The sequence below is a fragment of the Danio rerio genome, chromosome 16 (assembly GCF_052040795.2).
Source record: "Danio rerio strain M-AB ecotype USA chromosome 16, GRCz13ab, whole genome shotgun sequence".
NCBI classification, from domain to species: Eukaryota; Metazoa; Chordata; class Actinopteri; order Cypriniformes; family Danionidae; genus Danio; species Danio rerio.
The window spans coordinates 12,354,160-12,369,372 of record NC_141036.1 but is presented as its reverse complement, the minus strand read 5'-3'; the positions used below and the strand labels follow the sequence as shown (position 1 = coordinate 12,369,372).

The window sequence follows — 15,213 nt, the reverse complement described above, 5'->3', positions numbered from 1 at the left end:
AAGTGTACACTGCCTTACACAAGTTTTGTCATGGATCCCAGTTGTAAGAACAGCCAATAATAACTTGACTTCTAGTTGATCATTTGGAAAAGTGACAAAAGGTAGATTTTCCTGATGAATGATCTGTTTAACTTCATCCCAATCATCACGAATACTGCGGAAGACGTATTGTAACCCACATGAACCTTAGATCTTCATAGAAATTAGTCAAGTTTGGTGAAGGAAAAATCATGGTTTGGGGTTCCATTCAGTATGGGGGCATCCAAGAGATTTGCAGAGTGGATGTCAACATCAGCAGCCTGATGTACTGTATCAAGACATTTGTGCTGCCCATTACGATACAAACCACAGGAGAGGGCAAATTCTTCAGCAGGATTGCACTCCTTCTCATACTTCAGCCTCCACATCAAAGTTCCTGAAAGCAAATAAGGTCAAGGTGCTCCAGGATTGGCCAGCCTAGTCATCAGATATGAATATTATTAAGGCATTGAAGTTGAATCCAAAGAATCTTGATAAACTCTGGGAGTCCTGCGAGAACGCTTTCTTTGCCATTCTAGATGACTTTATGAATAAGTTATGTGTATTGCAGAGATGTATGGACGCAGTCAACCAAGCTCATGGGGGTCATACACAATATACATTATTTTTCCAAAGCACTGTGACTTTAAATTCTATACTGTACATTATGTCTGTTAAGTGACAAGACTTTTGTCTAAGCAAAGTCAGACTTTGCTGTCCTAATTAAATAATTCAAAATCAAGGCTTGATTATATTTTATTTTGCAAAAATAAGAGTAATCCAGTGGCCTTTTCCTTTCATATGAGCCACTTTTGATACCAAATGATCAAGTAGAAGTCAAGTTATTATTTGGTGTTCCTTAAACTTGAATAGGTGACAACTTTTGTCAGGTAGTGTAGTTATATTAAAGGTATTTTGGAAATTGACAGCCGTTATGTCCTTGCATTAAAATATTTGAAAGAATTAAGAATGCCTTTTTTCACCCTATCAGGGCTCAAGAATACCAGTCAGGTGAAGAACTACGTCAAACCGCAAATGAACTTGTTGCCAAAGTGGACGATCCTAAACTACAGAACACAGAGGTGAGAGTCAGCTCAGTGTATGATCCTTCTGCTTTCTGTGTTGATCTTTGAGCTCAGCATGAAGCACTTTAGTCAACAAGCAAAGATACATCAAGCAGACATTCTGAACCACCTCAAACATGAAAGGGTCGGTTTCTGAATAAATGTTTTGGTAAGAAATTGATCAGCCCTTTCTTTATTTTGCACCATGTTGCTGTGTTACTTGGCAACAACAAAAACCCAAAGGCTCGGATAATGAGCTACAGAATTTTTGGCAGAGGATTTATTTATTTTGATTATTATTCATAAATGTTACTGTTTGTTGAACATTCAGGTTTTTACTATAGAGCTTTCACACATTTTATAATTGAAGTTAGCCATTTAAAGAGAAAGTTCACCCCAAAATGACAATTCATTAATGATTTACTCACCCTGGTGTTGTGCTGATACTCTATGCCCTATTTTGGACCACATTCAGCAATGGTAATAAACAACTGCCAGCATTAAGGCTCGTTTTTAAGACATCAAAATATAATAATTTCTAATGTTGTAAATTATTATTACTAGTTAGCTCCAGATTTATTATTATTATTTTTTTAACCTTTTTTATGTATTTATCTGCAAGGTTCTTACGGTTGCTGGAAGTCCTTGAAAATGTTTATCTTTTAGTCTAGTGTTTACAAGCTTTGAAAAGAGCTTAGTTTTTGGATAAAATGCTTGAAACCGATTGAAAATGTCATTGTGTTTCTTTTATAATAATTTATCTAACTAACAAGGTAATAATAATGAACTATTTAAATAAACTCTTAGCTTTTGCGTAAAATGAAAACTGCAGTGTGTGCACGTGCCTGTAGCATGATCTGTCTTTTTTAAATTTAAAATAAATTTAAGTTGAAACATTATATATTTAAGATGCGAGCAATTAATATTTGCCAGTGTAAATGACAGTAATTCAATGTTGGGTTTGGGGTAAACATGCCTTCATTTTTTTTATAATACAATATTGTACTACAGAATAAAATAATTTCAATTTGATATAATGTGATGAAGTATTTATATATAATTATGTAATCTGCCACACTTGTAAAGTACTGGAAAAGTTTTTTTTGATTTTTAGATTTTTTAGATTTAGAGACAAAAAAAATATGTGGAACAGATATAGGGGAAGGGTTGGCAAAGGACCTCAAGCCGGGAATCGAACTCGGGTCGCCGTGAACACCTCGGTGCCATGTGTCGATGCGCTAACCACAAGGCTATTGGCGCCAACAAAAGTGCTTAAATTTGCCTTTGCACTTATATCTATCCTACTTTTTCCTCGTGTATGTGTTTGTTTTCTCCTATACAGCTTGTAATGGTGGTCAAACAAAAAATAAATAAATAAATAAATAACTTCTCAGGTTAGATTCGAACCCGGGTCTCACACACTCACACATGTACACACTTTTTTTTGTGAATTGTTGGGACATTACATAGGTTTCTAACCCTAACCAAACTGTACACTGTACACCTAATCCCATGTTACCCCTAAACCCAACCCTCCCAGGAAACTGTAGTTTTATTTTCTGGAGAAAAAAATAATAATAATAATAATTCTGTGTGTTTCACAAGCTTTTTGAAAATGTGGACATCAGCAATGTTCTCATATTTCACCACCTTCTTGTAATACCTGTGTCATTATACAGATTTGTGTCCTGATATGTCACAAAAACACGTACACACACACACACACACACACACACACACACACACACACACACACACATACACACAAACACTCATACACACAAACACTCAGACTTAATGTACTGAATAAAATGAATTCCTCACAATTTAAAACCAACACAATCCAATAGAAAATGCCTCTTAGTTAAAGTCTCTTTTGTCTAATGTTTTTTATACAGAAAAATCACTTATTCTTATGGCCTTACCCTACCCTTACACCCAACCTTCGCCGGAAACCTGTGGCAATTTTTAAATATCAAAAGACCCTGTTAGTTGGTTAATTTTTTGAATATTTTGGATTACATTGAGGTGCTTTATGTCTTCATAAACCACCTCAATATTGTAATGAATTATACAAATCGTTATCATTGTCATTATACAAATTTCTGTCTTTTTAAACCACCAAAACCAGTACACACACATTCACTCACTAACATGGCATATTAATTAACAAAATAATTATGAATGTTGAATGTCGGCAGTTGGTTTAGGTTATATTGTTGGTTATATAAGTGGTTTATGTAAATATTGCCATATCTAATTTAAAAAAGACAGTCATGTAAAACAGGGTTTGGTTAAAATAAACAGAAATTTCATGCATGATTAATGCTCACATCACAATTTTATAAAACAGAACATAACTCGAGTTGAAATCCTTGTAGTTTCTTCATGGAGTAGAATATCTGGTGCTTCGAGCACAGCATACATATTTCCAGCACATATTTTCTGTCGCATAATTTCTATTTATCACGATTTCTCACAACTTGTGTGTTTTCCTGGGAGAGTCAGCATGAACTGACTCAAGACCAGTTTTATAAACATTCAAAACAGTGTCAAGATCTGGATTTTTGTTCAACAGTGGTTCAGTTTCGCTTTGTTTTTCACCAAAAACCTCATAGAAACCTCATATACAAAAACCTATCATATAACTCCGGGAACATATTGAAACAACATGAGGGGGAGGAATTAATCACAGAATTTTCATTTTTGGGTGAACTAGTCTTCTAAATCAGAGAGTTGTAAAGACTTTAACCACATGTAAGAAGGTTTATTACTATATTTAAGATACTCTATTGCTGTATTAAATGTTGCATCACTGGGACTTTGTTAATATAATGCAATATGTTTTGCTGGACTGAAGTGGATCCATGTTGGAATGAATTTGCTGTGCTTTCACCAATGCCACATCACACAAATGATCCATCACAAGAGTTTACTTAAGCTAAGCTAAAACTGATCTAATGTTAGCTCAAGTGAATCCTTTTTTGATATATTTAAAAAGGTTAGGTAACACATTAATCTATTTAGATGAGTTTCTTTATCCTCTTGTGGTAGATTCTAAAGTGATGTGAAATTGTACACATTTTTTTGTTGCCATTTCTTAGTTCACATTTTTCTCTCTTTTCCATTTAACTCTGCTCATGCCTCGTCATGTGTTGTGCCTTTGGCCGTTACTCCTTTATCCTTGTGGTTTACTTATGTCTGACCTTAACTGTCTAGAAGAAACCACTGGTGTGTGTGTGTGTTTAATGCATCGCCAATGTGTTTGCTGTTAGCAGTAGATGTGTAATAGCTGTTGTTGTTGTCGTTATTGTGTAGTTCCTGCGGTTCATTAGGCAGATTGGCGAGGGCAGTGTGACTGTGGAGGACAGAGCAGGAAAAGAGCACACTGATAAAGCACAGGCCAAAGAGGCAGAGCATTGGGCCTCCAGCCTCAACCAGGTACGAGCCCTTCCCAGATCCTCCCATAGAGGACACACTGTGTGAAGGGTCACATTGCAGACCCCTGGCAGCCATCTTGGCTCTTTTCAAGCTACTTGGGCAACGTTAGGCATGGCTTTATTGCACACCAAAATCCTTGCCAATGTTCAGTGCTGGGTTTTAAATCATTCCCTGTGGGAAGCACAGTTTTTGATGGTTTCATTTGGTTTAGAGAGTGGAGGGTACATACAGTGGGGTTTGAGACCACATTTGAAATTTTTAGGATTCAAAGTCTTTTTAATAATTTTTTTTTTTTTCAATTAAATGAATTTCTTTTAAGGATTTCTTTTTAATAAAAAACAATTACCGGTACACTCACCGGCCACTTTATTAGGTACACCTGTCCAACTGCTTGTTAATGCAAATATCTAATCAGCCACAGACATGGCAGCAAATCTGTTCATTTAGGCATGTAAACATGGTCAAGACAGTCTGCTGCAGCTCAAACTGAGCATCAGAAAGGGGCACAAAGGTGATTTAAGTGACTTTGAACATCGCATGGTTGTTGATGCCAGGCGGGCTGGACTGAGTATTTCAGAAACTGCTGATCTTCTGGGATTTTCACACCCAACTCTAGGATTTACAATGAATAGTCCAAAAAAGCCAAAATATCCAGTGACTGGCAGTTCTGTATACACATGCCTCGTTCATGACAGAGGTTAGAGGAGAATGGCCAGACTGGTTCGAGATGATAGAAACGCAACAAACAGTAACTCAAATAACCACTCGTTACAACTGAGGTATGCAGAAGAGCATCTCTTAATGCACAACTTTGAGGCAGATGCGCTACAGCAGCAGAAGACTACACCGGGTGCCACACCTGTCAGCTAAGAACAGGAAACTAAGGTTACGATTCACACAGGATCACCAAAATTGGAAAAATGTTACTGGTCTGATGAGTCTCCTTTTTTGCTGCGTCATTTGGATGGTAGGGAGAGAATATGGCGTCAACAACATGAAAGCATGGATCCATCCTGCCTTGTATCAACAGTTCAGGGTGGTGATGTTGATGTAATGGTGTGGGGGATGTTTTCTTACCACACTTTAGTGCCAATTAAATATGACCACAGTGGACCCATCTTCTGATGGCTACTTCCAGCAGGATAACGCACCATGTCATAAAGCGCAAATCATCTCAGACTGGTTTCTTGAACATGACAATAAGTTCACTGTACTCAAATGGCCACCACAGTTACCATATCTCAATCCAATAGAGCACCTTTGGGATGTGTTGGAATGAGAGATTCGCATCATAAACATGCAGCTAACAAATCTGCAGCAACTGCGTGATGCTATTATGTCAATATGGACCAAAACTTCTGAGGAATATTTCCAGCCCCTTGCTGAATCTATGTCAAAAAAGATCAAGGCAGATCTGAATGTAAAAGTGGATCCAACCCGGTACTCGTAGGGTGTACCTAATAAATTGCCCGAAGAGTGTATTTTACAAAGACAATAAAGATATTTGCAAAGTTTCAAAAGAGTTATATGTCCTACAAATTTTGTTTTTCAGTTAAATGCTGTTGATTTTTTACAATATGAAGCCTCACCACTGTTTTTCAACACTGATTATATAAAAAAGGTCTTTTAAAGAGATATTTCACCCAAAATCAATTTTTATTTTTTTCCTGCGCAAAGTTTTTTAAAGGATGTTATAAACATCCATTGTAGGAAACACAAATATATCTTATTTTGTTTTTAATCAAGAAAAAAAAAAGATTTAAACTGGTTTGGAACAAATCAAAGTTGAGTAAATAATGGCAGAATGTTTTATTTTTGGGTGAACTATCCCTTTAAGTGTTAAACCTCCATATTAGAATGATATTTGCAAGCTTTTGTGACACTGGAGTATTATTTTGCCATCACAGATTAAAATGACAATTTAAAATATTAAAATAGGAAAGAGTTGTTTAAAATTATAATTTATTTTAGCAATTATTATTATTATATTTGTAAAATGAAGCCTTGGTGATCATATAATACCTTTTTTCAAAACAAAACTTTAAAAAAAAATCCCCAGTGGTAGTGTAAGCCTTTTTATGATTATTTTTTATGCATATTTTTATATATAAATATAATCTAAATTAAAAAAAACTTACACCATTTTTTAAATCTGCCCCCACTGTGATTCAAGCCAAGTCCTACACTTTGCTTGTAATCCTGCCTTATTTGTAAATCTTTTTTTTATCCCAAAGTTCAAACAAGCACTTTAGTGTAACTCTGATATTTCCTTCTTCCTTTTGTCTTGAACGATCTTTTAATGGCATCCTGACCCCTACATCTAAACCTCTTAACCTCCATCCATACCTAAATCCTCCTGCTCTCTTTTAACAATCCCACACCAAATGCACACTGTCCATAAATGCCCACCCTCCCCGCATTCTTTGTCCCGCACTGGCCTTCCAGTTTCTGGAATCAGGGGAAGGGACTGTGCAAGTGGAAACGCAAGAGGGCAAAAAGAAGAATGACAAAATGAAAGCTAAGCAGGCAGAGCAATGGGCAACTCTCGTCAGGCAGGTAGGACAACAGTGACCCATTAGTCCTGAAGTTTCCGTTTCGTCTGTGCTATTAGGCTTGTCATTTCTGTTATATTAACTAGTCCCCGCTGACCAAACTATTGTGCCTCAAAGAAAGCTTTAATTTAACAGCCCTTTTAACATGATTATCGCTGCAAGACTCCAGGCCTGTAGAGCTGCTCACATTGCTTTTCATTTGTGCCCAGCTTTGACTTTCTGCAATAGAGAAAAGGTACACTGAGCAATGCTTTGCTATTGTAATGTAGAGAGGAAAGGCGAGACGGATGAATGAGGGTGAGATTTTGCTTTTCTTCCTCTGCTTGGTCTCCCGAGCCCTTTTTCCATTACATCTTTTCGCTCTCATTCATCACAGTGTGTTGTCTTTTTGTTTCCCCCCTCTCTCCTTTCAGCTGAGTAGTGTTTAAGCATTTGCAGGCTCTGTGGTTTGTTATTGAGGCTGTTTAATGGTCTGGCATGTCGCTGTGCTTGGTAGGTTTCGGCAGAATCGGCGGAGTCTTGGGTCGATGAATTCGCCACCTACGGGCCAGACTTCCAGCAGGCCAAAGCAGCGGTCGAGGTGAGCACACTTTAGGCTGTAAATACTTGAGGAATTGTATTTGATTGCTGTCATTATAGGGAAAACAAGATATTCTGAAGCATGTGGGAAACAAGCAGTTATTGGAAATTTAGGAACAAAAAAGACTGTGGAAATCAATGGCCGGTTTGTTATACACCTTCTTCAGAAAATCTTCCAGAGAGAGAGAGAGAGAGAGAACAATTGGAGGGTTGATGGCATTACTTCTATTTTTGAGTGAACTGTCGCTTTAAGTGTTATTTTGGGGTATTTGGGCTTTTTTGTGTAATAATTACACATTTCTGGAGTCTGAATTGTTACTTACAGTTTTATTTAAACTAAACTAAATACTAGTTGCATATGAGCAGTTTCAGTGTTATGAATGTGAGATCTGCAGTAAAATCTTAGTAGGGCTGAACAATATATTGATTGAGGATTGATATGGCAATGTATATCTGCGATAGTCACATTGCAGGATTATATTATTTATTAAAGAGTAAAAGATAGACATTAAACATTATTTTTGGTTAATATTTATACAATCATGGCCATGTTATTTTACACATGATTGTTCATTTTCTCTATTTTGACGATCCATGCGCAGAGTGCTGGGCGCAAATGCATTAAGAGCGTGTCAGAATCCACTTTTGCTAATATAAAGACGAAAAAATCCGATTTGCACCATGGCGCATGGTCTAAAAGGGTTGAGCTTATTTTCTTAATGAGTTATAGGTGTGTTTTGAGAATAAACCAATCAGAGTCTCATCTCCCATTCCCTTTAAAAGTCAGTTGCGTCGCGCCATCGCAAAATTGCTATTTACATGACAGACTTCGTAAGTGGAAAAACTGAGCGCTTCACTACTAAGAAAATAAAGTTCAACAGAGCATCTACAGCGCGAGAACGAGAGATGAGCCACCTTATTATTTAGGCCTACTTTCACTTTCGCTCTGGTCGATAGGGAAACCTTGTATGCACAGAAATCTATTAGCCTATAAATAATTAATTTTATTTGCTCAGGTATCTGGAAGGGAAAAGATGATCATAACATCCCTAGAACAAGAAACTAAACTGAAATGTGGACAAAACAACTAACCAACACTAATAATTGTTATGGTTCTCAGCATCACACTGTTATTAATTAAGTAGATCAGAGCATGTGCATTCAGTCACATTTCTGGCACAGCAAACCTGTCAAATTTTTATTGACGAAATGAACACTGCTGCAAAATAAAATCTTTTTAGCAATTTTCTTTTTCTTAAAACCTGTTACCTTAAAGTCTGTAGATCAGATTAAGATTGTTTTGTTTTAACTCATTGGTCTGTGTGTATGTATGTGTGTTTTTATATAGAGCGATGTTGATTTCTGGGAGAAGCTCCAGCAGGAGTGGGAGGAAATGGCCAAGAGGGATGCTGAAGCTCACCCCTGGCTCTCAGACTTTGACCAGATGCTCAGCAGCTCTTACGACAAGGTATCTGGACAGTGTACATCTGTGCCCGTTTACAGCACGGAGAACTAGAAAATCTGAGCTCTTTTCCAGCCAGTAGTCTGTGCTTTGTTATGGTGCATGCATGTTAGTTTTGGTCTTTGTTTCTGCTTCGATTTTGAACAAATTTTCATGAATATACAAAAATAAAACTATTACATTTTATGCATAAAATTCTTCTCTTTTTTTGCACAGAGAGACTATTTAACTTTTTTTACTATATTGTTCATATTCCAGATGTGTGTATTATTACTGCATTTATTAATTAAAATATTTAAAACATTATTAATAAAAATGTATATTAATTTACAATTATTACAATTTGAATTATTATTAATTTATTTTAATAAAAACCGTGATAATGTGCAATATTATAACAATTTAAAAATAACATTTAAGTCTTTTTGCCATTTAACATACATAGACACTAGATCACATCATAATTTCATTAGGTGTACATTACATCTAAAAATTTGTATATCTATACAGCTGATTCCATTTTTATTTCCATCATATTTGATCGATTAAATCCTAATTTATTGTGGAATTAAAACTTTTAGAGAATGGCCAAAAATTAAAGAGAAAAAATTAAAAGAAATAAATTAAATTGAAGACTAGTTTATGAATATTTGCTTTTAAATATTACTTGCAAATGCCTGCTTTTTTACTTTTGTTAGGGATATCAGTTTGAGGAAGACAACCCCTACCTGTCCCATGAGGATCCGTTTGCAGAAGGGGTGAAGCGGATGGAGGCGGGAGACATTCCTGGAGCTGTGCGCCTTTTCGAGAGCGCCGTTCAGAGACAGCCAGACAACCAACTGGTCAGAGACTCATAATTATAATCCTGACATCCAAAACTCATGGCACATTTTATCTCTGGGGATTCTGACGGTGCTCTGTTTTCTTCTATGTCTTTCTGAAACGCTGACTGTGTGTGTCTGACGATACTGCAGGCCTGGCAATATCTGGGCACCTGCCAGGCGGAGAACGAGCAGGAGTTTGCTGCCATCAGCGCCCTCCGGAGGTAGGAAATATATCTGCGTTTTGACACTACACAGCAGTTAAAATTACGCTAAATATTTCCAAGTGCATCTGCTTTGGTTGGCAAGTGTCAGTTCATAGATTGCAGTCTGTCTCCTCTGTTATGTGTCCAAAATCACAAAACTTTTGAAATATTTTTGTTTTTAGAGACATTGAAAATGCATGTCGAACCATTTATTCATTCATTTTCTTTTCAGCTTAGTCCCTTTATTAATCTGGGGTCGCCACAGGGGAATGAACTGCAAACTTATCCAGCATATGTTTTATGCAGCGGATGCCCTTCCCAGCTGCAACCCATCTCTGGGAAACATCCATACACACTCATTCACACTCATACATTACAGACAATTTTAGCCTACTCAATTCACATGTACTGCATTTTTGGGGAGATTCTTCTCATCCACCAACAGTGTGCAGCATCCACCTGGATGACGTGACTGCAGCCATATTGCACACCACACACCAGCTTTGGTTTTGAGGAGAGTGATGAAGCTAATTATGGTATGGGGATGGTTAGGAGGCAATGATGGACTGAGGCCAGTGGGCAAATTTAGCCAGGATGCGGGCGTTAAACCCCTACTCTTATTCGAAGGACATCCTGGGATTTTTAACGACCACAGAGTCCCCATCAATATACTGGGGCGTTAGGACCCACACAAACTGCATGTAGAGCCCCCCCAGCTGGTCTCACTAACACCACTTTTGGCAACAGCCTTCTCATATGGTCTCCCATCTAGGAACTGACCATGTGAGAGTAGTGGTGACCGTTCGTTTGTTCGCCCGTTTGTTTGTTTGTTCGTTTATATTTCTATTTATTTTTATTTACTTCTTTGTATTTATTGTTGCAAGATTTTGATTGACATCTGGGTTGATCTTTGCAAACTTGTGATTAATAATATTTATTATGTCTTCATTACTGTTTTTTTTTTATAATTTGGAGATACTTTATATATCTCCAAATGATAAAAGGTATTTTTTTCATAATAACATTTCTGTTGTATGTTTTATTTGTGTGTTTTTATTATAAAAAACAGTTGTAATGCACCACCTAATGAATTACTTAATAAAATATATTTAAACGCATAAAATTCTCCCTACTAGTACCGATTTGATGTATTAAAACAGTGTGCACTTTGTTTTTTTATGTAAAGTCTCCATTGTTCTTTTCAGATGTATAGAGCTGAAAAAGGACAATCTGACGGCTCTAATGGCTCTTGCTGTGAGCTTCACCAACGAGTCGCTTCACAGACAGGCCTGCGAGACGCTCCGGGACTGGTTGAGGCACAACCCCAAATACAGAATCATCCTGGAGCAGCATGAGCGAGAGAAGCAGAGGGAGGGGGCGAGGGAGAGAGAGAAAGAGAGTGAAAGATTTGGATCCCTTCTGCCAGAGTAAGAGGACTCCTAAAGGCTGTTCAGACACATGCTGGATGTATAAGATGTACATTACATGAGTGCAGTAGACAAAGAGCAACACTACGTTATGATTTTTGCACCACACTGAGAACTGAAGTGTGTACACAGTACTGTACATTAATATCTTATAAAGATAGTAGTCATAATACATTACCTGACAAATGTCTTGTCGTCAATCCCAGTTGTAAGAGCAACAAATAATAACTTTTAGTTAATCATTTGGAAAAATGGCAGAACTTAGATTTTTCCAGTGAATGTAAAGAAGGTCAAGGTGCTCCAGGATTGGCCAGCCCAGTCACCAGATATATACATTTATTGAGCAAGTCTGAGGTAAGATGGAGGAGGAGGCATTGAAAATGAATCCAAAGAATCTTGATGAACTCTAGGAGTCCTGCAAGAACGCTTTCTTTGCCATTTCAGATGACTTTATTAACAAGTTATTTGAGTCATTGCGGAGATGCAGTCCTCCAAGCTGATAGGGGTCATACACAATATTCATTCTTTTTCCATCCTACCATGATTTTATATTCTACTTTTGTTAAAAGATAAGACTTTTGTCAAAGCAAAGTCAGACCTTACTGTCTTAATTAATAAATTAAAAATCAAGGCTTGATTATATTTTATGTTAAAATAAGTGTAATCTAGAGCCCTTTGCCTTTCAAATAAGCCACTTCTGATACCAAATGATAAACTAAAAATCAAGTTAATTTTTTTTTTTTTGTCAGGTTGTGTAGACAGCAAAGACTTTTATGTTGTTTTACTTTTCGTCAAAATTTTAAAACAATACAAATCTAATGATAAGCAGTACAATAGCTTTCAACATTGATAATAATAATAATAATATTAGTAATAATAATAATAATAATAATAATAATAATAAAATGTCTCTTAAGCAGTAAATCAGCACATTAAAATGATGCGATAATACCTAAAAATGATACCGTTTGACCTTTACAGGGATACCATATATTGAGCTAAAAAAATCCTATCTAATGTTTTTAATGTAAAAAATAAAATAATTGAATTATGAAGTTTTTAAATTAAGAGGGGAAAAATTACTTATTGAATTGTGAAGTTGTTATTACGTAATAATGTCATTTTTTTTATATGGATCTTGCCATTAAATAGCCATAAGTTGCTGATGTGGCAATAAATAATCAAACATACAAATCAAAAACCTAAGAAAAAATATGCTTTTAAAATTTATTAAAATTAAAATAAAATATTACGATTTATAAATATATTAACACAGTGCTGGGTGGGTCAGTGCAATTTGTAGTATGCTCCTAATTACACATTGATTACATTCTTAAAAATGTAGTCAGTGAGAATGTAGAATTATAAGGTTCTATCTGACATTTTTGTCAAAATTGAGTTATTCACATATTCTTATTAAATGAAAACTTATTTACATTATGGCATGTTTTTTTTTACACTAGTTGTTTACATTTTAAGACTTTTTATTTAAAAAACAAATGTTACACACATACTGTTTCCTATGGAATACAAAAACTGTAAAGCTCATTATCTCAAAATCATTAAGAATGCAGATAGAACCTTATAGTTCCAAGGTGACGACATAATCTATTAAATGACTCCTTGGAGTAATGTATTCTCATTACTTGTGAATTATCTTTAGATTTCTTCTGACCTAACTTGTTAAAAACATAGTCTTAAATGTAATTATTGTTATAAAAACAAACAATGATAAATGATGTTTATTCCATTTTTTTGTTGTCATCATTAAGACATTCAGTTAATTTTACAGTATGCCAGGATATGTCAAATTTGGTTAAACGAAAGATTGATGGGTTAATGAAAAGCTAATAATTAAATTATCCAAATGTAAAACTAAACGTCTGTGCTCCAGGGTCACATTTACATTAAAACAAGTCATTATGGATGATCGGAGATTGATTCATGTGAAAGCTAAAAAAATCTTGGCTATTATAATTTTATTCATTAATAAACATATTTTAAGAATCATAAAATAAGTTATAAACACATAAAAATTATGACGTGTCATTTTGGCATTCAGTTCACCTTGTGTGTTACTGTAACCATAATATCTGCTTAACAATAAACAAACTTGAGTAATGAGACAGAAATTTTTTTTCGCAAATATGCCACAGGTGTTGTTAAAATACTTTTTTAAACCCTGTTCGTGGCTATTTGACACTGTGCGTTGATCAAATGTGTATTCAATTCCAGCCGCCAGTTTTCAACACATTTGTACATCAGCTGGAGACATGCATAAGTCACTGGACAGGACATTGTAACCAAGCAAGAGATTTACATTTGTCACAATCATAAGCGAGCAGTTCCTCTAAAAATACATCTAACACAAACACAGGTGTGTCTTTCCATCTGCACGCAGCATTGTGGCCATCTGAAATACTCTGCAGATCTTAAAATAGTTTTTGAATGACTCTGGATTAATGACCTGATGCTACTTACCATTTCATTACAGACCTGAATGATCCTTATGGCTTTTTATTCCTAATAGCACAAAAAGAGGACTTTAAAGAAGATTGTAAAACAAAAATGAGGACGACATGAAAAAAAGGCCCTTGAAAGTGTTACAAATGACTGTATTTTGACTTAGGGTAGTTTTGAATATCAGAAGGGTTTTGAAACAACATGAGCTTTAATGATGGTGTGTATTTGAATTAATTTATGTGAGTTGGTTGTTCTTTGTTTCTCTTAGAGCACTGTTTGGTGAAGTGCAGACGTTGTTTCTGAATGCAGCGGCGGCTGAGCCCTCGCAGGTGGACCCGGAGCTGCAGTGTGGTCTGGGTGTTCTCTTTAATCTGAGTGGAGAGTATGACAAGGCTGTGGACTGTTTCTCTGCCGCACTCTCTGTCACACCACAGGTTTGTTTTCATTTACACCTAAAGAGTGGTTTCACCTAAAAACCATCTACTCACCCATTTACTAAAGTTTCAACTGTATTGTTTAAGTAGTTAATTAGTTTAAACATTTAAAATAATAACTTATTGACTTGAAAATATTCCCTGCTTAATAGATATGTCATTTCTGGGTCTAATTTTAACTTGCTCTACACAAACCCAGCTCCACTTTTCTATCTCCCACAAGATTTCAGTATCAGCCATGGTGCTCTTCTATCAGTTTGTGCACTCCCCAGGGAAATAGAGAATCATTTCTGGGAAAACAGAAAATAAAGGTACAAGGTCTGCAACATGCAGGGAATTATTTGATATAAGCATAACTCAAAATGAAAAAAAAATGACTGCAGCTATAGCCTATAAGTCTAGTAATGGGAAGTTCGAATCATTTGAGTATAATTTAAATGTTACAAACTGATTTCCTTACATGTAATTCTCAAAAACGCAAGCAGTGTCATCTTAAACAAATCTATAAAGCATCTTTGAGTTTATTGACCTTATTCTAAAATGCGGAAGTGCGCCTGTTTTCGCGATTGTCTTCCGTTTCAGTCGCCTATGTGAGAAATCACAAGGAATAATAAACGGCAAAAAAACTGTCAAACTACTTGCTCTACAAACAAATGTTTGCATGACTATACAGACCAAGTAGAATAATATAACAAGGAAATATCAGTTTGCAACATCAAACAGCGAAACAAGCAGTTTTTAATGTC

General features: G+C 35.8%; 1 protein-coding gene across 12 annotated transcripts in view; it reads left to right on the top strand.

The window, feature by feature from the left end:
• Window positions 1-15,213, top strand: part of pex5 (peroxisomal biogenesis factor 5) — a 35,499-nt gene that overhangs the window by 12,235 nt on the left and 8,051 nt on the right. For 5 of the 12 annotated variants that reach the window (XM_087285451.1, XM_087285449.1, NM_201156.1 and 2 more), the window contains 7 exon segments: window positions 1,010-1,100; window positions 7,572-7,655; window positions 9,003-9,122; window positions 9,815-9,958; window positions 10,091-10,161; window positions 11,349-11,570; window positions 14,302-14,467. In XM_087285451.1, the coding sequence (XP_087141577.1) occupies window positions 1,010-1,100; window positions 7,572-7,655; window positions 9,003-9,122; window positions 9,815-9,958; window positions 10,091-10,161; window positions 11,349-11,570; window positions 14,302-14,467 (898 nt within the window). 12 annotated transcript variants of the gene reach the window in all.